The 22,163-nt window shown below is 55.2% G+C and overlaps 1 protein-coding gene across 2 annotated transcripts in view; it reads left to right on the forward strand.

Annotated features, from left to right (window-relative positions):
• Positions 1-22,163, forward strand: part of RASSF1 (Ras association domain family member 1) — a 47,064-nt gene that overhangs the window by 22,895 nt on the left and 2,006 nt on the right. The window contains exons 1-3 of one of the 2 annotated variants that reach the window (XM_073645156.1): positions 18,064-18,435; positions 21,295-21,399; positions 21,679-21,970. In XM_073645156.1, the coding sequence (XP_073501257.1) occupies positions 18,079-18,435; positions 21,295-21,399; positions 21,679-21,970 (754 nt within the window). In that variant the 5' untranslated portion in view covers positions 18,064-18,078. Of the gene's footprint in view, positions 1-18,063; positions 18,436-21,294; positions 21,400-21,678; positions 21,971-22,163 lie in introns of those variants that run through there. The other variant, XM_073645155.1, reaches the window with a different exon arrangement.

Below are 22,163 nucleotides of genomic sequence, written 5' to 3' on the forward strand. Positions count from 1 at the left end.
AGTCTGGAGGGGGACAGAGGAGTCTGGAGGGGGACAGAGGAGTCTGGAGAGCGACAGAGGAGTCTGGAGGGGGACAGAGGAGTCTGGAGGGGGACAGAGGCGTCTGGAGGGGGGCAGAGGCGTCTGGAGGGGGACAGAGGAGTCTGATGGGGGGCTGAGGAGTCTGGAGGGGGCAGAGGAGTCTGGAGGGGGACAGAGGAGTCTGGAGGGGACAGAGGAGTCTGGAGGGGGGCATAGAAGTCTGGAGGGGGACAGAGGAGTCTGGAGGGGGGCAGAGGAGTCTGGAGGGGACAGAGGAGTCCCTAGGAATGTATGGAGGAGCTTGACAATCTTGGCCGCAGTAACGCATGCGCTAGTGATTTCTGTGGAACATAAAATCTGCTCCCCATAAAGTTGGGGTGCAGCCGCTGCTCCAGTGACAAACAGTCTGTGACTTCTGAGAATCCATATAATAGATGATTAGTCACCCCCTGCTGTGCCCTCAGGGATCTGTCCCTTTAAAACAACACTGGAGCCCTAGTTAACCCTTAGTGTCCCTGTGTATAATCCTCGGACCCTAGAATAATCCGCACTATAAGACACGTCAGCGCTCTGCCCTTGTGAACGCCGGCATACCGGGTATATCTGGGGGATTCATTCATGTCCGCATCTTCTGAGTGTGGTTGTCAGACACTAAGATAGTTGTCAGCCCAGTGTACATGTGTTTTCAATGGGGAAAGGAGAAAAAAAGCAACTTAGGTTCTTAAAGGGTCCCATAGGTCGGACCCCGCTGATGATAGTGATGCCATATACTTTGTTAGATAAAATGTCCCTTTAAACATCAACCACAGAGTCCAATCCATGTAAAAGTACCGTAGGTCTGTACTTCAGGCTGGGCCTCTGTGGGTGGAGGCCGCTCTGCAGGTCAGTAGTTAAGGCTGGGCCTCTGTGGGTGGAGACCGCTCTGCAGGTCAGTAGTTGAGGCTGGGCCTCTGTGGGTGGAGGCCGCTCTGCAAGTCTGTAGTTGAGGCTGGTCCTCTTTGGCTTGAGGCCGCTCTGCAGGTCAGTAGTTAAGGCTGGTTCTCTGTGGGTGGAGGCTGCTCTGCAGGTCAGTAGTTAAGGCTGGTTCTCTGTGGGTGAAGGCCGCTCTGTACTTCTGTAGTTGAGGCTGGTCCTCTGTGGGTGGAGGCTGCTCTGCAGGTCTGTAGTTGAGGAAGGTCCTCTGTGGGTGGAGGCTGCTCTGCAGGTCAGTAGTTAAGGCTGGTTCTCTGTGGGTGAAGGCCGCTCTGTACTTCTGTAGTTGAGGCTGGTCCTCTGTGGGTGGAGGCTGCTCTGCAGGTCTGTAGTTGAGGCTGGGCCTCTGTGGGTGGAGGCCGCTCTGCGGGTCTGTAGTTGAGGCTGGGTCTCTATGGGTGGAGGCCACTCTCCAGGTCTGTAGTTGAGGCTGGGCCTCTGGGTGGAGGCTGCTCTGCAGGTCTGTAGTTGAGGCTGGTCCTCTGGGTGGAGGCTGCTCTTCAGGTCTGTAGTTGAGGCTGGTCCTCTGTGGGTGGAGGCTACTCTGCAGGTCAGTAGTTGAGGCTGGTCCTCTGTGGGTGGAGGCTGCTCTTCAGGTCTGTAGTTGAGGCTGGGTCTCTGTGGGTGGAGGCTGCTCTGCAGTTCTGTAGTTGAGGCTGGTCCTCTGTGGGTGGAGGCTGCTCTGCAGGTCAGTAGTTGAGATTGGGTCTCTGTGGGTGGAGGCCGCTCTGTAGGTCTGTAGTTGAGGCTAGTCCTCTGGGTGGAGGCTGCTCTGCAGGTCTGTAGTTGAGGCTGGTCCTCTGTGGGTGGAGGCTGCGCCTCTGGGTGGAGGCTGCTCTGCAGGTCTGTAGTTGAGGCTGGTCCTCTGTGGGTGGAGGCTGCTCTGCAGGTCTGTAGTTGAGGCTAGTCCTCTGGGTGGAGGCTGCTCTGCAGGTCTGTAGTTGAAGCTGGGTCTCTGTGGGTGGAGGCTGCTCTGGTGGTCTGTAGTTGAGGCTGGTCCTCTGTGGGCTGAGGCCGCTTTGCAGGTCTGTAGTTGAGGCTGGTCCTCTGTGGGCTGAGGCCGCTCTGCAGGTCTATAGTTGAGGCTGGGCCTCTGGGTGGAGGCTGCTCTGCAGGTCTGTAGTCGAGGCTGGGCCTCTGTGGGTGGAGGCCGCTCTGTACTTCTGTAGTTGAGGCTGGTCCTCTGTGGGTGGAGGCTGCTCTGCAGGTCTGTAGTTGAGTCTGGTCCTCTGTGGGTGGAGGCTGCTCTGCAGGTCTGTAGTTGAGGCTGGTCCTCTGTGGGTGGAGGCTGCTCTGCAGGTCTGTAGTTGAGGCTGGTCCTCTGGGTGGAGGCTGCTCTGCAGGTCTGTAGTTGAGGCTGGGTCTCTGTGGGTGGAGGCTGCTCTGCAGGTCTGTAGTTGAGGCTGGTCCTCTGTGGGTTGAGGCCGCTCTGCAGGTCTGTAGTTGAGGCTGGGCCTCTGGGTGGAGGCCGCTCTGCAGGTCTGTAGTCGAGGCTGGGCCTCTGTAGGTGGAGGCCGCTCTGTACTTCTGTAGTTGAGGCTGGTCCTCTGTGGGTGGAGGCTGCTCTGCAGGTCTGTAGTTGAGGCTGGTCCTCTGTGGGTGGAGGCTGCTCTGCAGGTCTGTAGTTGAGGCTGGTCCTCTGTGGGTGGAGGCTGCTCTGCAGTTCTGTAGTTGAGCCTGGTCCTCTGTGGGTGGAGGCTGCTCTGCAGGTCTGTAGTTGAGGCTGGGTCTCTGTTGGTGGAGGCCGCTCTGCAGGTCTGTAGTTGAGGCTGGTCCTCTGTGGGTGGAGGCCACTCTGCAGGTCTGTAGTTGAGGCTGGTCCTCTGGGTGGAGGCTGCTCTGCAGGTCTGTAGTTGAGGCTGGTCCTCTGGGTGGAGGCCGTTCTGCAGGTCTGTAGTTGAGGCTGGTCCTCTGTGGGTGGAGGCTGCTTTGCAGGTCTGTAGTTGAGGCTGGGTCTCTGGGTGGAGGCTGCTCTTCAGTTCTGTAGTTGAAGCTGGTCCTCTGTGGGTGGAGGCTGCTCTGCAGTTCTGTAGTTGAGGCTGGTCCTCTGTGGGTGGAGGCTGCTCTGCAGTTCTGTAGTTTAGGCTGGGTCTCTGTGGGTGGAGGCCGCTCTGCAGGTCTGTAGTTGAGGCTGGTCCTCTGGGTGGAGGCTGCTCTGCAGGTCTGTAGTTGAGGCTGGTCCTCTGTGGGTGGAAGCCGCTCTGCAGGTCTGTAGTTGAGGCTGGTCCTCTGGGTGGAGGCTGCTCTGCAGGTCTGTAGTTGAAGCTGGTCCTCTGGGTGGAGGCTGCTCTGCAGGTCTGTAGTTGAGGCTGGTCCTCTGGGTGGAGGCTGCTCTGCAGGTCTGTAGTTGAGGCTGGTCCTCTGTGGGTGGAGGCTGCTCTGCAGGTCTGTAGTTGAGGCTGGGTCTCTGTGGGTGGTGGCCGCTCTGCAGGTCTGCAGTTGAGGCTGGTCCTCTGTGGGTGGAGGCTGCTCTGCAGTTCTGTAGTTGAGGCTGGTCCTCTGTGGGTGGAGGCTGCTCTGCAGGTCTGTAGTTGAGGCTGGTCCTCTGTGGGTGGAGGCTGCTCTGCAGGTCTGTAGTTGAGGCTGGTCCTCTGGGTGGAGGCTGCTCTGCAGGTCTGTAGTTGAGGCTGGTCCTCTGGGTGGAGGCTGCTCTGCAGTTCTGTTGTTGAGGCTGGTCTTCTGGGTGGAGGCTGCTCTGCAGGTCTGTAGTTGAGGCTGGTCCTCTGCGGGTGGAGGCTGCTCTGCAGGTCTGTAGTTGAGGCTGGTCCTCTGCGGGTGGAGGCTGCTCTGCAGGTCTGTAGTTGAGGCTGGTCCTCTGGGTGGAGGCTGCTCTGCAGGTCTGTAGTTGAGGCTGGTCCTCTGGGTGGAGGCTGCTCTGCAGGTCTGTAGTTGAGGCTGGTCCTCTGGGTGGAGGCTGCTCTGCAGGTCTGTAGTTGAGGCTGGTCCTCCGGGTGGAGGCTGCTCTGCAGGTCTGTAGTTGAGGCTGGTCCTCTGTGGGTGGAGGCTGCTCTGCAGGTCTGTAGTTGAGGCTGGTCCTCTGCGGGTGGAGGCTGCTCTGCAGGTCTGTAGTTGAGGCTGGTCCTCTGCGGGTGGAGGCTGCTCTGCAGGTCTGTAGTTGAAGCTGGTCCTCTGGGTGGAGGCTGCTCTGCAGGTCTGTAGTTGAGGCTGGTCCTCTGGGTGGAGGCTGCTCTGCAGATCTGTAGCTGAGGCTGGGCCTCTGTGGTTGGAGGCTGCTCTGCAGGTCTGTAGTTGAGGCTGGTCCTCTGGTTGGAGGCTGCTCTGCAGGTCAGTAGTTGAGGCTGGTCCTCTGGGTGGAGGCTGCTCTGCAGGTCTGTAGTTGAGGCTGGTCCTCTGGGTGGAGGCTGCTCTGCAGGTCTGTAGCTGAGGCTGGGCCTCTGGGTGGAGGCTGCTCTGCAGGTCTGTAGTTGAGGAAGGTCCTCTGTGGGTGGAGGCCGCTCTGTACTTCTGTAGTTGAGGCTGGTCCTCTGCGGGTGGAGGCTGCTCTGCAGGTCTGTAGTTGAGGCTGGTCCTCTGGGTGGAGGCTGCTCTGCAGGTCTGTAGCTGAGGCTGGGCCTCTGGGTGGAGGCTGCTCTGCAGGTCTGTAGCTGAGGCTGGTCCTCTGGGTGGAGGCTGCTCTGCAGGTCAGTAGTTAAGGCTGGGCCTCTGTGGGTGGAGGCCGCTCTGCAGGTCTGTAGCTGAGGCTGGGCCTCTGTGGTTGGAGGCTGCTCTGCAGGTCTGTAGTTGAGGCTGGTCCTCTGGTTGGAGGCTGCTCTGCAGGTCTGTAGTTGAGGCTGGTCCTCTGTGGTTGGAGGCTGCTCTGCAGGTCAGTAGTTAAGGCTGGGCCTCTGTGGGTGGAGGCCGCTCTGCAGGTCTGTAGCTGAGGCTGGGCCTCTGTGGTTGGAGGCTGCTCTGCAGGTCTGTAGTTGAGGCTGGTCCTCTGTGGTTGGAGGCTGCTCTGCAGGTCAGTAGTTAAGGCTGGGCCTCTGTGGGTGGAGGCCGCTCTGCAGGTCTGTAGTTGAGGCTGGGCCTCTGTGGGTGGAGGCTGCTCTGCAGGTCTGTAGTTGAGGCTGGTCCTCTGGGTGGAGGCAGCTCTGCAGGTCTGTAGTTGAGGCTGGTCCTCTGTGGTTGGAGGCTGCTCTGCAGGTCAGTAGTTAAGGCTGGGCCTCTGTGGGTGGAGGCCGCTCTGCAGGTCTGTAGTTGAGGCTGGGCCTCTGTGGGTGGAGGCTGCTCTGCAGGTCTGTAGTTGAGGCTGGTCCTCTGTGGTTGGAGGCTGCTCTGCAGGTCTGTAGTTGAGGCTGGTCCTCTGTGGTTGGAGGCTGCTCTGCAGGTCTGTAGTTGAGGCTGGTCCTCTGGGTGGAGGCTGCTCTGCAGGTCTGTAGCTGAGGCTGGGCCTCTGTGGATGAAGGCCGCTCAGTGTCACAGAGTAATGGCCGTGGTTGGATTACAGCCTAATTTTACAGCACAGAGGGGCGATGACCCCGAGGGACCGGTAACTATTAAAAGCAGGATGTTCCCACATCTGGCAGGAGACCCCCGGCCTCAGGATATACGATCATGTGACCCAGAGTCTGCCAAAATCACAAGAACAAAGGTTAAAATGAAGTAGAGCAGCGGGGGAAGGGGCATCATGTGCTAATGACAGGGTCCATGTGCAGCCCCGCGACAGGAGCCCATAGATGTGCCCGGGGTTCAGGAGCGGAATATAAGGGCCACAATGAAGTCCGACAGCCGCGGTGCAGAGAACCCGGTCCGACAGCCGCGGTGCAGAGAACCCGGTCCGACAGCCGCGGTGCAGAGAACCCGGTCCGACAGCCGCGGTGCAGAGAACCCGGTCCGACAGCCGCGGTGCAGAGAACCCGGTCCGACAGCCGCGGTGCAGAGAACCCGGTCCGACAGCCGCGGTGCAGAGAACCCGGTCCGACAGCCGCGGTGCAGAGAACCCGGTCCGACAGCCGCGGTGCAGAGAACCCGGTCCGACAGCCGCGGTGCAGAGAACCAGGTCCGACACCCGCGGTGAAGAGAACCAGGAAACCAAGAAAGTCAGCTCCTGTCATCCGATTGGGCAGCGACCGTTGTACTGATCTGGATCTCGGCTCGGATTTATCAGTCACATCTCCAGATTGATCAAGAAATTTGTGACTTTTGGCCTTTTTCCAAGTCAGTTTCACCCAGATCCACCAGAACGGGCAGAGCTGGGGCTGGATGGTGGGATGGGGCGAAACACCACGGCTTGTCTAATCCATGATCAGGGGCGGGCTGGACCAGGTGGCAGAGGGGCAAGTGCCCACCAGGCCGGTCCTCCAGCAGAGGTTTTGGGCCGCCCGGTCGTCAGCCATTGCCTCAATACTGCCGCGGCCACTCTCCTCTGCACGCGCCCTCCCATCAGGTGAAAGGGGGATGGCCCGTGGACCCCCAGATAAGTAGGGATCAGTTTGGAATGGCAGAGGTGAGTATTTATTTATTTTTTTAATCTGGGGCCATTATACTGTGTGGAGCACTATGCGGGGCCATGTATACAGTACAGAGCACTATGCGGGGCTATATATACAGTACGGAGCACTATGCAGGGCCATGTATACAGTACAGAGCACTATGCGGGGCCATGTATACAGTACAGAGCACTATGCGGGGTCATGTATACAGTACGGAGCACTATGCGGGGCCATATATACAGTACAGAGCACTATGCGGGGCCATGTATACAGTACGGAGCACTATGCAGGGCCATATATACAGTACAGAGCACTATGTAGGGCCATGTATACAGTACGGAGCACTATGCGGGGCCATATATACAGTACAGAGCACTATGCGGGGCCATGTATACAGTACGGAGCACTATGCGGGGCCATGCATACAGTACAGAGCACTATGCGGGGCCATATATACAGTACAGAGCACTATGCGGGGCCATATATACAGTACAGAGCACTATGCGGGGCCATATATACAGTACAGAGCACTATGCGGGGTCATGTATACAGTACAGAGCACTATGCGGGGCTGTGTATACAGTACGGAGCACTATGCGGGGCCATATATTCCATACAGAGCACTATGCGGGGCCATGCATACAGTACAGAGCACTATGCGGGGCCATATATACAGTACAGAGCACTATGCGGGGCCATATATACAGTACAGAGCACTATGCGGGGTCATGTATACAGTACAGAGCACTATGCGGGGCCATATACAGTGCTGGCCAAAAGTATTGGCACCCCTGCAATTCTGTCAGATAATACTCAGTTTCTTGCAATCACAAATTCTTTGGTCTTATTCTCTTCATTTAATTTGCTTGCAAAGAAAAAACACAAAAGAGAATGAAGCAAATATCAAATCATTGATCATTTCACACAAAACTCCAAAAAAGGGCCGGACAAAAGTATTGGCACCCTCAGCCTAATACTTGGTTGCACAACCTTTAGCCAAAATAACTGTGAACAACCGCTTCCGGTAACCATCAATGAGTTTCTTGCAATGCTCTGCTGGAATTGTAGACCATTCTTCTTTGGTAAACTGCTCCAGGTCCCTGATATTTGAAGGGTGCCTTCTCCAAACTGCCATTTTGAGATCTCTCCACAGGTGTTCTATGGGATTCAGGTCTGGACTCATTGCTGGCCACCTTAGAAGTCTCCAGTGCTTTCTCTCAAACCATTTTATAGTGCTTTTGGAAGTGTGTTTTGGGTCATTGTCCTGCTGGAAGACCCATGACCTCTGAGGGAGACCCAGCTTTCTCACACTGGGCCCTACATTATGCTGCAAAATTTGTTGGTAGTCTTCAGACTTCATAATGCCATGCACACGGTCAAGCAGTCCAGTGCCAGAGGCAGCAAAGCAACCCCAAAACATCAGGGAACCTCCGCCATGTTTGACTGTAGGGACCGTGTTCTTTTCTTTGAATGCCTCTTTTTTTTCCTGTACACTCTATGTTGATGCTTTTTCCCATCTACTTTTGTCTCATCTGACCAGAGAACATTCTTCCAAAACGTTTTAGGCTTTCTCAGGTAAGTTTTGGCAAACTCCAGCCTGGCTTTTTTATGTCTCGGGGTAAGAAGTGGGGTCTTCCTGGGTATCCTACCATACAGTCCCTTTTCATTCAGACGCCGACGGATAGTACGGGTTGACACTGTTGTACCCTCGGACTGCAGGGCAGCTTGAACTTGTTTGGATGTTAGTCGAGGTTCTTTATCCACCATCCGCACAATCTTGCATTGAAATCTCTCGTCAGGTTTTCTTTCCCGTCCACATCTAGGGAGGTTAGCCACAGTGCCATGGGCTTTACACTTCTTGATGACACTGCGCACGGAAGACACAGGAACATTCAGGTCTTTGGAGATGGACTTGTAGCCTTGAGATTGCTCATGCTTCCTCACAATTTGGTTTCTCAAGTCCTCAGACAGTTCTTTGGTCTTCTTTCTTTTCTCCATGCTCAATGTGGTCACTCAAGGACACAGGACAGAGGTTGAGGCAACTTTAATCCATGTTAACTGGCTGCAAGTGTGATTTAGTTATTGCCAACTCCTGTTAGGTGCCACAGGTAAGTTACAGGTGCTGTTAATTACACCAATTACAGAAGCATCACAGGATTTTTCAAAGGGTGCCAATACTTTTGTCCACCCCCTTTTTTAGGTTTGGTGTGGAATTATATCCAGTTTGGCTTTAGGACAATTCTTTTTGTGTTTTTTTCATTGAATACAAATTAAATGAAGATAATAATACCAAAGAATCTGTGATTGCAATAATTTTCAGGAAGAAACTGAGTATTATCTGACAGAATTGCAGGGGTGCCAATACTTTTGGCCAGCACTGTATACAGTACAGAGCACTATGCGGGGCCATGTATACAGTACAGAGCACTATGCAGGGTCATGTATACAGTACAGAGCACTATGCGGGGCCGTGTATACAGTACAGAGCACTATGCGGGGTCATGTATACAGTACAGAGCACTATGCGGGGCCATATATACAGTACAGAGCACTATGCGGGGCCATGTATACAGTACAGAGCACTATGCGGGGCCATGTATACAGTACAGAGCACTATGCGGGGCCGTGTATACAGTACAGAGCACTATGCGGGGTCATGTATACAGTACAGAGCACTATGCGGGGCCATATATACAGTACAGAGCACTATGCGGGGCCATATATACAGTACAGAGCACTATGCAGGGTCATGTATACAGTACAGAGCACTATGCAGAGCCATGTATACAGTACAGAGCACTATGCAGGGTCATGTATACAGTACAGAGGACTATGCGGGGCCATGTATACAGTACAGAGGACTATGCGGGGCCATGTATACAGTACAGAGGACTATGCGGGGCCATATATACAGTACAGAGCACTATGCAGGGTCATGTATACAGTACAGAGCACTATGCAGAGCCATGTATACAGTACAGAGCACTATGCAGGGTCATGTATACAGTACAGAGGACTATGCGGGGCCATGTATACAGTACAGAGGACTATGCGGGGCCATGTATACAGTACAGAGGACTATGCGGGGCCATGTATACAGTACAGAGGACTATGCGGGGCCATGTATACAGTACAGAGCACTATGCGGGGCCATGTATACAGTACAGAGCACTATGCGGGGCCATGTATACAGTACAGAGCACTATGCGGGGCCATATATACAGTACAGAGCACTATGCGGGGCCATATATACAGTACAGAGCACTATGCGGGGCCATGTATACAGTACAGAGCACTATGCGGGGCCATGTATACAGTACAGAGCACTATGCGGGGCCATGTATACAGTACGGAGCACTATGCGGGGCCATGTATACAATACGGAGCACTATGCGGGGCCATGTATACAATACGGAGCACTATGCGGGGCCATGTATACAGTACAGAGCACTATGCGGGGCCATGTATACAGTACAGAGCACTATGCGGGGCCATGTATACAGTACAGAGCACTATGCGGGGCCATGTATACAGTACGGAGCACTATGCGGGGCCATATATACAGTACAGAGCACTATGCGGGGCCATGTATACAGTACGGAGCACTATGCGGGGCCATGTATACAGTACGGAGCACTATGCGGGGCCATATATACAGTACGGAGCACTATGCGGGGCCATATATACAGTACGGAGCACTATGCGGGGCCATGTATACAGTACGGAGCACTATGCGGGGCCATGTATACAGTACAGAGCACTATGCGGGGCCATGTATACAGTACGGAGCACTATGCGGGGCCATGTATACAGTACAGAGCACTATGCGGGGCCATGTATACAGTACAGAGCACTATGCGGGGCCATGTATACAGTACAGAGCACTATGCGGGGCCATGTATACAGTACGGAGCACTATGCGGGGCCATGTATACAGTACAGAGCACTATGCGGGGCCATATATACAGTACAGAGCACTATGCGGGGTCATGTATACAGTACAGAGCACTATGCGGGGCCATGTATACAGTACGGAGCACTATGCGGGGCCATGTATACAGTACGGAGCACTATGCGGGGCCATGTATACAGTACGGAGCACTATGCGGGGCCATGTATACAGTACGGAGCACTATGCGGGGCCATGTATACAGTACGGAGCACTATGCGGGGCCATGTATACAGTACGGAGCACTATGCAGGGTCATGTATACAGTACGGAGCAGTATGCGGGGCCATATATACAGTACAGAGCACTATGCGGGGCCATATATACAGTACAGAGCACTATGCAGGGCCATATATACAGTACGGAGCACTATGCGGGGTCATGTATACAGTACGGAGCACTATGCGGGGCCATATATACAGTACAGAGCACTATGCGGGGCCATATATACAGTACAGAGCACTATGCGGGGCCATATATACAGTACAGAGCACTATGCAGGGTCATGTATACAGTACAGAGCACTATGCGGGGCTATATACAGTGCTGGCCAAAAGTATTGGCACCCCTGCGATTCTGTCAGATAATACTCAGTTTCTTGCAATCACAAATTCTTTGGTCTTATTCTCTTCATTTAATTTTCTTGCAAAGAAAAAACACAAAAGAGAATGAAGCAAATATCAAATCATTGATCATTTCACACAAAACTCCAAAAAAGGGCCGGACAAAAGTATTGGCACCCTCAGCCTAATACTTGGTTGCACAACCTTTAGCCAAAATAACTGCGAACAACCGCTTCCGGTAACCATCAATGAGTTTCTTGCAATGCTCTGCGGGAATTGTAGACCATTCTTCTTTGGCAAACTGCTCCAGGTCCCTGATATTTGAAGGGTGCCTTCTCTAAACTGCCATTTTGAGATCTCTCCACAGGTGTTCTATGGGATTCAGGTCTGGACTCATTGCTGGCCACCTTAGAAGTCTCCAGTGCTTTCTCTCAAACCATTTTATAGTGCTTTTGGAAGTGTGTTTTGGGTCATTGTCCTGCTGGAAGACCCATGACCTCTGAGGGAGACCCAGCTTTCTCACACTGGGCCCTACATTATGCTGCAAAATTTGTTGGTAGTCTTCAGACTTCATAATGCCATGCACACGGTCAAGCAGTCCAGTGCCAGAGGCAGCAAAGCAACCCCAAAACATCAGGGAACCTCCGCCATGTTTGACTGTAGGGACCGTGTTCTTTTCTTTGAATGCCTCTTTTTTTTCCCAGTACACTCTATGTTGATGCTTTTTCCCATCTACTTTTGTCTCATCTGACCAGAGAACATTCTTCCAAAACGTTTTAGGCTTTCTCAGGTAAGTTTTGGCAAACTCCAGCCTGGCTTTTTTATGTCTCGGGGTAAGAAGTGGGGTCTTCCTGGGTATCCTACCATACAGTCCCTTTTCATTCAGACACCGACGGATAGTACGGGTTGACACTGTTGTACCCTCGGACTGCAGGGCAGCTTGAACTTGTTTGGATGTTAGTTGAGGTTCTTTATCCACCATCCGCACAATCTTGCGTTGAAATCTCTCGTCAGTTTTTCTTTTCCGTCCACATCTAGGGAGGTTAGCCACAGTGCCATGGGCTTTACACTTCTTGCTGACACTGCGCACGGAAGACACAGGAACATTCAGGTCTTTGGAGATGGACTTGTAGCCTTGAGATTGCTCATGTTTCCTCACAATTTGGTTTCTCAAGTCCTCAGACAGTTCTTTGGTCTTCTTTCTTTTCTCCATGCTCAATGTGGTCACACAAGGACACAGGACAGAGGTTGAGGCAACTTTAATCCATGTTAACTGGCTGCAAGTGTGATTTAGTTACTGCCAACTCCTGTTAGGTGCCACAGGTAAGTTACAGGTGCTGTTAATTACACCAATTACAGAAGCATCACAGGATTTTTCAAAGGGTGCCAATACTTTTGTCCACCCCCTTTTTTAGGTTTGGTGTGGAATTATATCCAATTTGGCTTTAGGACAATTCTTTTTGTGTTTTTTTCATTGAATACAAATTAAATGAAGAGAATAAGACCAAAGAATTTGTGATTGCAATCATTTTCAGGAAGAAACGGAGTATTATCTGCCAGAATTGCAGGGGTGCCAATACTTTTGGCCAGCACTGTATACAGTACAGAGCACTATGCGGGGCCATGTATACAGTACAGAGGACTATGCGGGGCCATATATACAGTACAGAGCACTATGCGGGGCCATATATACAGTACAGAGCACTATGCGGGGCCATGTATACAGTACAGAGCACTATGCGGGGCCATATATACAGTACAGAGCACTATGCGGGGCCATGTATACAGTACAGAGCACTATGCGGGGCCATATATACAGTACAGAGCACTATGCGGGGCCATGTATACAGTACAGAGCACTATGCGGGGTCATGTATACAGTACAGAGCACTATGCGGGGCCATATATACAGTACAGAGCACTATGCGGGGCCATATATACAGTACAGAGCACTATGCGGGGCCATATATACAGTACAGAGCACTATGCGGGGCCATATATACAGTACGGAGCACTATGCGGGGTCGTGTATACAGTACAGAGCACTATGCGGGGCTGTGTATACAGTACAGAGCACTATGCGGGGCCGTGTATACAATACGGAGCACTATGCGGGGTCGTGTATCCCTTACGGAGCACTATGCGGGGTCGTGTATACAGTACGGAGCACTATGCAGGGCTGTGTATACAATACGGAGCACTATGCGGGGCTGTGTATACAGTACGGAGCACTATGCGGGGCCATGTATACAATACGGAGCACTATGCGGGGCCATGTATACAGTATGGTGCACTATGCGGGGCTGTGTATACAATACGGAGCACTATGCGGGGTCGTGTATCCCTTACGGAGCACTATGCGGGGTCGTGTATACAGTACGGAGCACTATGCAGGGCTGTGTATACAATACGGAGCACTATGCGGGGCTGTGTATACAGTACGGAGCACTATGCGGGGCCATGTATACAATACGGAGCACTATGCGGGGCCATGTATACAGTACGGAGCACTATGCGGGGCTGTGTATACAATACGGAGCACTATGCGGGGCTGTGTATACAGTACGGAGCACTATGCGGGGCCATGTATACAATACGGAGCACTATGCGGGGCCATGTATACAGTATGGTGCACTATGCGGGGCCATGTATACAATACGGAGCACTATGCGGGGCCATGTATACAGTACGGAGCACTATACAGGGGCCATATATACAGTACAGAGCACTATGCGGGGCCATATATACAGTACAGAGCACTATGCGGGGCCATATATAAAGTACAGAGCACTATGCGGGGCCATATATACAGTACAGAGCACTATGCGGGGTCGTGTATACAGTACGGAGCACTATGCGGGGTCGTGTATACAGTACGGAGCACTATGCGGGGCCGTGTATACAGTACGGAGCACTATGCGGGGCCGTGTATACAGTACGGAGCACTATGCGGGGCCGTGTATACAGTACAGAGCACTATGCGGGGCCGTGTATACAGTACGGAGCACTATGCGGGGCCGTGTATACAGTACGGAGCACTATGCGGGGCCGTGTATACAGTACAGAGCACTATGCGGGGCCATGTATACAGTACGGTGCACTATGCGGGGCCATGTATACAGTACGGAGCACTATTCGGGGCCATGTATACAGTACGGAGCACTATACAGGGGCCATATATACAGTACGGAGCACTATGCAGGGCCATGTATACAGTACGGAGCACTATGCGGGGCCATGTATACAGTACGGAGCACTATGCGGAGCCATGTATACAGTACGGAGCACTATGCGGGGCCCATAATTCTGTATGGAGGACTATGTGGTGCTTATTATATTATATGGAAGACTATGTGGGCCCATTATACTGTATGGAGGACTATGTGGGGCCATTATACTGTATGGAGGACTATGTGGTGCCCATTATACTGTATGGAGGACTATGTGGGGCCGTTATACTGTATGGAGGACTATGTGGGGCCATGATACTGTATGGAGGACTATGTGGGCCGATTATACTGTATGGAGGACTATGTGGGGCCCATTATACGGTACTGAGGACTATGTGGGGTCATTATACTGTATGGAGGACTATGTGGGGCCCATTATACGGTACTGAGGACTATGTGGGCCTATTATACTGTATGGAGGACTATGTGGGGCCCATTATACTGTACTGAAGACTATGTGGGGTCATTATACTGTATGGAGGACTATTTGGGGCCCATTATTCTGTATAGAGGACTATGTGGGGCCCATTATTCTGTATGGAGGGCTATGTGGGGCCCATTATACTGTATGGAGGACTATGTGGGGCCATTATTCTGTATGGAGGGCTATGTGGGGCCCATTTTTCTTTATGGAGGACTATGTGGAGCCATTATACTGTATGGAGGGCTATGTGGGGCCATTATACTGTATGGAGGGCTATGTGGGGCCATTATACTGTATGGAGGGCTATGTGGGGCCCATTATTCTGTATGGAGGACTGTGTGGGGATTACAGTTGGATAATCATACTGTGATGGGATCACCATTCTTTGTTTGGGGGGATTGAGTGAGGGGGGTACAGTAGAGTCATCATACTGTGAGTGTGGAGGGATGCACTGTGGGGGTATCATACTGGGTTTGGGGGCACTTTTGTTTGCATCATACATTATCTGTTTCATTCAAGGATTTTTACCCTTTGTTAAATTACATACACTGCTCAAAAAAATAAAGGGAACACTTAAACAACAGAATATAACTCCAAGTAAATGAAACTTCTGTGAAATCAAACTGTCCACTTAGGAAGCAGCACTGATTGACAATCAATCTCACCTGCTGTTGTGCAAATGGAATAGACAATAGATGGAAATTATTGGCAATTATCAAGACCCCCTCAATAAAGGAGTGGTTCTGCAGGTGGGGACCACAGACCACATCTCAGTACCAATGCTTTCTGGCTGATGTTTTGGTCACTTTTGAATGTTGGTTGTGCTTACACACTCGTGGTAGCATGAGACGGACTCTACAACCCACAGAAGTTGCTCAGGTAGTGCAGCTCATCCAGGATGGCACATCAATGCGAGCTGTGGCCAGAAGGTTTGCCGTGTCTGTCAGCATAGTGTCCAGAGGCTGGAGGCGCTACCAGGAGACAGGCCAGTACACCAGGAGATGTGGAGGGGGCCGTAGGAGGGCAACAACCCAGCAGCAGGACCGCTACCTCCGCCTTTGTGCAAGGAGGAACAGGAGGAGCACTGCCAGAGCCCTGCAAAATAACCTCCAGCAGCCACAAATGTGCATGTGTCTGCACAAACGGTTAGAAACCGCATTTCTACATGTCTGGTGCTGGTCTCGCGCAGTGAGGCTGTGCCGCTGCTCATGGGCCACTGCTGTATGCTTGCCCCTAGGCCAAAATTTACCAGCCAGCCCCTGCCCATGATGAGATATGGCACCAGTTACTTACTCTAGGGGTTACTTCATTATCGCTGGGGGTCCCTCCATTGGTTGCTGGGGGTCCCTGCATTGGTTGCTGGGGGTCCCTGCATTGGTTGCTGGGCATCCTGCCATTGGTTGCTGGGGGTCCCTCCATTGATTGCTGGGGTCCCTCCATTGGTTGCTGGGGGTCCCTGCATTGGTTGCTGGGGTCCCTCCATTGGTTGCTGGGGGTCCCTTCATTGGTTGCTCGGGTCCCTCCATTGGTTGCTGGGGGTCCCTTCATTGGTTGCTGGGGGTCCCTCCATTGGTTGCTGGGGGTCCCTTCATTGGTTGCTCGGGTCCCTCCATTGGTTGCTGGGGGTCCCTCCATTGGTTGCTGGGGGTCCCTGCATTGGTTGCTGGGCATCCTGCCATTGGTTGCTGGGGTCCCTCCATTGGTTGCTGGGGGTCCCTTCATTGGTTGCTCGGGTCCCTCCATTGGTAGCTGGGGGTCCCTCCATTGGTTGTTGGGGGTCCCTCCATTGGTTGCTGGGGGTCCCTTCATTGGTTGCTCGGGTCCCTCCATTGGTTGTTGGGGGTCCCTCCATTGGTTGCTGGGGGTCCCTTCATTGGTTGCTCGGGTCCCTCCATTGGTTGCTGGGGGTCCCTTCATTGGTTGCTAGGGTCCCTCCATTGGTTGCTGGGGGTCCAGCTGGGGGTCCCTCCATTGGTTGCTGGGGGTCCCTTCATTGCTTGCTCGGGTCCCTCCATTGGTAGCTGGGGGTCCCTCCATTGGTTGTTGGGGGTCCCTCCATTGGTTGCTGGGGTCCCTCCATTGGTTGCTGGGGGTCCCTTCATTGGTTGCTCGGGTCCCTCCATTGGTAGCTGGGGGTCCCTCCATTGGTTGTTGGGGGTCCCTCCATTGGTTGCTGGGGGTCCCTCCATTGGTTGCTGGGGGTCCCTTCATTGGTTGCTCGGGTCCCTCCATTGGTTGCTGGGGGTCCCTTCATTGGTTGCTAGGGTCCCTCCATTGGTTGCTGGGGGTCCAGCTGGGGGTCCCTCCATTGGTTGCTGGGGGTCCCTTCATTGGTTGCTAGGGTCCCTCCATTGGTTGTTGGGGGTCCCTCCATTGGTTGTTGGGGGTCCCTCCATTGGTTGCTGGGGGTCCCTTCATTGGTTGCTCGGGTCCCTCCATTGGTTGCTGGGGGTCCCTTCATTGGTTGCTAGGGTCCCTCCATTGGTTGCTGGGGGTCCCTTCATTGGTTGCTGGGGGTCCCGCCATTGGTTGTTGGGGGTCCCTCCATTGGTCCCAGTACGGTCTGAAGTGTATGTGATCCTGTTCTCATTGATGTCCAGTTCTCTGTTCCAGTCACATGTGACGGCGGCAGGATCAGAGGGTCTGCAGTGCTGTTCTGTATGTGAAGATTGCGGATATCAGAGCGGGACCCCCACAGCTGTGACAAGTCCCTGCGGCCATCACTATCTGTGTACCAGTGTAGTGAGATCCGGGACCATTTCACTCTTTAAGAACATCAGTTACTTTTATACAATTGTGAACATTGGCCGATCGCCTGCTCTGATGCCCAGGACCCGTTTGGGCCAGACTGGAGTGGCCTAATCTGATTGCTGTGTCTGCAGGGGGAGATCAGCGGCCCAGAGTCATGTGACCGTTTGGATAACGCCTTCAATGCCCATTTTCTGCCACTTTCATAATTTTTGTAGCTGCTTCTATGTGCATTCAGGTCTGGCGCTCCGCACTGAGGGTTATTGTTATCAACATTTCTTATTCTTATTAAACCTGTAAAAAAAGAAAATTTAGTAAATAAGAAACAACTTCAGCCTCAAATCAACATCTGCTGTACTGACCAATAACTCCCAGCAGCAGGACTGGACCTGGGACTGGATCTGGTTCTAGGACTGGACCAGAGAAGGGATCTGGGATTGGATCTGGTTCTAGGACTGGACCTGGGACTGGATCTGGTTCTAGGGCTGGATCTGGTTCTAGGACTGGATCTGGGACTGGACCTGGTTCTAGGACTGGACCTGGGACTGGATCTGGTTCTAGGACTGGATCTGGTTCTAGGACTGGACCAGAGACTGGATCTGGTTCTAGGTCTGGACCAGAGACTGGATCTGGTTCTAGGACTGGATCTGGGACTGGATCTGGTTCTAGGACTGGACCTGGGACTGGATCTGGTTCTAGGACTGGATCTGCATCTGGGTGTTTCGCGCTGGTTTGAAAAATGCAGAAGATGCGGCGGAGATCAGCTGTGAGATCAGCGGCTTCCGGGGCGGATGTGGGTGTGGGGACTCGGGAGGATGAAGTCATCGCTCCGCCCGATCCTCCTGGAGACGCCACTCTGTCTGCGCTCTGCCGGAGGGAGGACGTCGTGCGATCTGCTCTGTCCGTGATCTGCGCCGCCGCCGCCGCCGCCGCCGCTATGGGGAAGGGAGACAAGGACAGCGCGAGCTTCGAGCGGAGCTGGAGCAGCACCACGAGCAGCGGCTACTGCAGCCAGGAGGAGTCCGACCCGGAGCTGGAGCTCTACTACACCGCCAGGACCTCCATACTGCCCCGGAGACCCCCGGCCAAGAGCCAGGTCAGAGACAGGGCCGCCCTGCAGGGGCCACGGAGCTACTGCCCGGCTCATATAGCGCCAACACACCGGAGCGGTGCACACCCCAGGAGTAAAGACTGATGCAGGGGGGGATCTGAGGGAGCGGGCGACTGAGGGGGGGGGGGATCTGAGGGAGCGGGTGACTGAGGGGGGGGATCTGAGGGAGCGGGCGACTGAGGGGGGGGGATCTGAGGGAGCGGGTGACTGAGGGGGGGGGATCTGAGGGAGCGGGTGACAGGGGGGGGGATCTGAGGGAGCGGGCGACTGAGGGGGGGGGATCTGAGGGAGCGGGCGACTGAGGGGGGGGGATCTGAGGGAGCGGGCGACTGAGGGGGGGGGATCTGAGGGAGCGGGTGACTGAGGGGGGGGGATCTGAGGGAGCGGGTGACTGAGGGGGGGGGATCTGAGGGAGCGGGTGACTGAGGGGGGGGGATCTGAGGGAGCGGGCGACTGAGGGGGGGGGATCTGAGGGAGCGGGCGACTGAGGGGGGGGGATCTGAGGGAGCGGGCGACTGAGGGGGGGGGATCTGAGGGAGCGGGCGACTGAGGGGGGGGGATCTGAGGGAGCGGGTGACTGAGGGGGGGGGATCTGAGGGAGCGGGCGACTGAGGGGGGGGGATCTGAGGGAGCGGGTGACTGAGGGGGGGGGATCTGAGGGAGCGGGTGACTGAGGGGGGGGGATCTGAGGGAGCGGGTGACTGAGGGGGGGGGATCTGAGGGAGCGGGCGACTGAGGGGGGGGGATCTGAGGGAGCGGGCGACTGAGGGGGGGGGATCTGAGGGAGCGGGCGACTGAGGGGGGGGGATCTGAGGGAGCGGGCGACTGAGGGGGGGGGATCTGAGGGAGCGGGCGACTGAGGGGGGGGGATCTGAGGGAGCGGGTGACTGAGGGGGGGGGATCTGAGGGAGCGGGTGACTGAGGGGGGGGGATCTGAGGGAGCGGGCGACTGAGGGGGGGGGATCTGAGGGAGCGGGCGACTGAGGGGGGGGGATCTGAGGGAGCGGGCGACTGAGGGGGGGGGATCTGAGGGAGCGGGTGACAGGGGGGGGGATCTGAGGGAGCGGGCGACTGAGGGGGGGGGATCTGAGGGAGCGGGCGACTGAGGGGGGGGATCTGAGGGAGCGGGCGACTGAGGGGGGGGGATCTGAGGGAGCGGGTGACTGAGGGGGGGGATCTGAGGGAGCGGGTGACTGAGGGGGGGGGATCTGAGGGAGCGGGTGACTGAGGGGGGGGGGATCTGAGGGAGCGGGTGACTGAGGGGGGGGATCTGAGGGAGCGGGTGACTGACGGGGGGGGGATCTGAGGGAGCGGGTGACTGAGGGGGGGATCTGAGGGAGCGGGTGACTGAGGGGGGGATCTGAGGGAGCGGGTGACTGAGGGGGGGATCTGAGGGAGCGGGTGACTGAGGGAGCGGGATCTGAGGGAGCGGGTGACTGAGGGAGCGGGTGACTGAGGGAGCGGGTGACTGAGGGAGCGGGTGACTGAGGGGGGGGGGATCTGAGGGAGCGGGTGACTGAGGGGGGGGGGATCTGAGGGAGCGGGTGACTGAGGGGGGGGGGATCTGAGGGAGCGGGTGACTGAGGGGGGGGGGGATCTGAGGGAGCGGGTGACTGAGGGGGGGGGGGATCTGAGGGAGCGGGTGACTGAGGGGGGGGATCTGAGGGAGCGGGTGACTGAGGGAGCGGGATCTGAGGGAGCGGGATCTGAGGGAGCGGGTGACTGAGGGAGCGGGTGACTGAGGGAGCGGGTGACTGAGGGGGGGGGGATCTGAGGGAGCGGGTGACTGAGGGGGGGGGGATCTGAGGGAGCGGGTGACTGAGGGGGGGGGGGATCTGAGGGAGCGGGTGACTGAGGGGGGGGGGATCTGAGGGAGCGGGTGACTGAGGGGGGGGGGGATCTGAGGGAGCGGGCGACGGAGGGGGGGGGGGTGACGGGGGGGCTGGGGAGGGAGCGGGGGGGGCTGGGGAGTGGGGGCCGGGGTCTGGCGGCAGCTGCGTACGGCTGGGGCCGGGTTGTGCAGTTTCCTTCCTCTCGGTTTCGGCCTTTCTGGTTCTCGGGCTCCTTTCACTTCAGCTGAACTCTCAGCCGCTGCGTTCGGAGTCAGAGCCGGGCTGGCGGAGGCTGGCGGCCGTCCAATGGCTCCCAACCCCCCATCATCCCCAGCAAAGAGAGTGATGCAACTGTGAGCAAGAAACGGAAGGAGGGGGAGCGTGGACCCTGCGGAGAGGAGTGCAGGATGGGGCAGAGAGGTGGTGTCGTTGCAGTGTAACGTCGGCTGCAGCCTGGATGGGAGCAGAGCTTTCTGAGTTTTGTGCCTATGATAGTTCTTATCGTTGCTCCATGTCTCATACTGTATCATAAAGGTATAAGTACAGGTGGAAATTACACCCCCCATCATGGGAGGGGGGGGATGAGGGTGAAGGGCAGGAGTTCGGGTAACTTTGTCTGTGACCCCATGATACAGTCGGCCCTGTATCTTGGGGGCAAACAATGGAGGAGCGGCGTCAAGAAGGCCAAAGTCTTGTATAGGAAAGGATTCTTTACAGTCAGAGCAGCTGACCCGGGCACAGGAGGAAATATCCCGCATAGGCTGTTACCAGCTGTGAAGGGTTAATCCGCCGCTGGTGATTCAGCAGGGACGTCCCCGTCGTGCAGCGAGCTCAGAAACCTCGCACCGGCGTCTTCACCACCCAAAACTACGAGGAAAGTGCGGAGAAACCAGAAGAACCCGTCACACATCAGGGGATCCGCAGCCGCCTCCAATAAAGGCGGAGATGACGCCGGAGGAGCCGCTGATCTCCACATCTGGCTGACAACTCCCATCATCTCTTGTCTTTACAGGATGAGAAACCAGAGAAGCAGCCGCCGGCCCTGAGCCTGACGGAGACGCAGCAGATGATCAAGGATTACAACTCCAAGATCAAGAGCAATCTCTTCATGAGCCTGGTACGTCCTCCGGCTGACACCTGCGAGACGTCACTGACGGGGGGTAGCGGTGTGTGGTGATTACTGGCAGGGGGGCTGCGTCATGACTGGGGCCGACTGTCGGGGGCCGGTGGTGACGAGATGCTCTGATATTTCTCGGGTGACCCCCTCATTGCTCCGGTGACTGGTGTCGGTTCTGGTATCAGGTCCCGGTTCTCCCGCTCAGCGGTCACTCAGCACCGGGATCCGTGAATACATTTTCTTTCCAGGGGATAAACGAACCTGTTCTCCGCTCTTCAGAATAAAGATGGCTCCTACACCGGATTCATCAAGGTGCAGCTGAAGCTCGTCCGCCCGGTGTCAGTGCCTGAAGCAAAGAAGCCATCTTGTAATCATGAGAGGAGAGGAGCTGTACGCTCCCAAGTGAGACGCAGAACCTCCTTCTACCTCCCCAAGGACGCCTCCAAACACCTGCACCTGAGCTCCCGCACCCCGGCCAGCGAGGTCATCCAGGCGCTGCTGCGCAAATTCACCGTGCTGGATAATCCCCGGAAATTCGCCTTATTCCAGAGAACAGAGAAGGAAGGTCAAGGTGAGAACCTGCCCAGAGGTGGTCGTACGGCAGCCATGTACACACAGCAGAAGTGGCCTCATCAACGGCTACACAGAAATACAGCATCACATGTGACTGATATCAGCTCCTCTTATAACGCTCCAGTACTGATAAAACCTCCAGACATTACACCATATGTGACTGATATCAGCCCCTCTTATAACGCTCCAGT

This window comes from Phyllobates terribilis, unplaced genomic scaffold, assembly GCF_046119375.1.
Source record: "Phyllobates terribilis strain yellow unplaced genomic scaffold, ASM4611937v1 Scaffold_8__6_contigs__length_399053987, whole genome shotgun sequence".
Lineage (NCBI taxonomy): Eukaryota > Metazoa > Chordata > Amphibia > Anura > Dendrobatidae > Phyllobates > Phyllobates terribilis.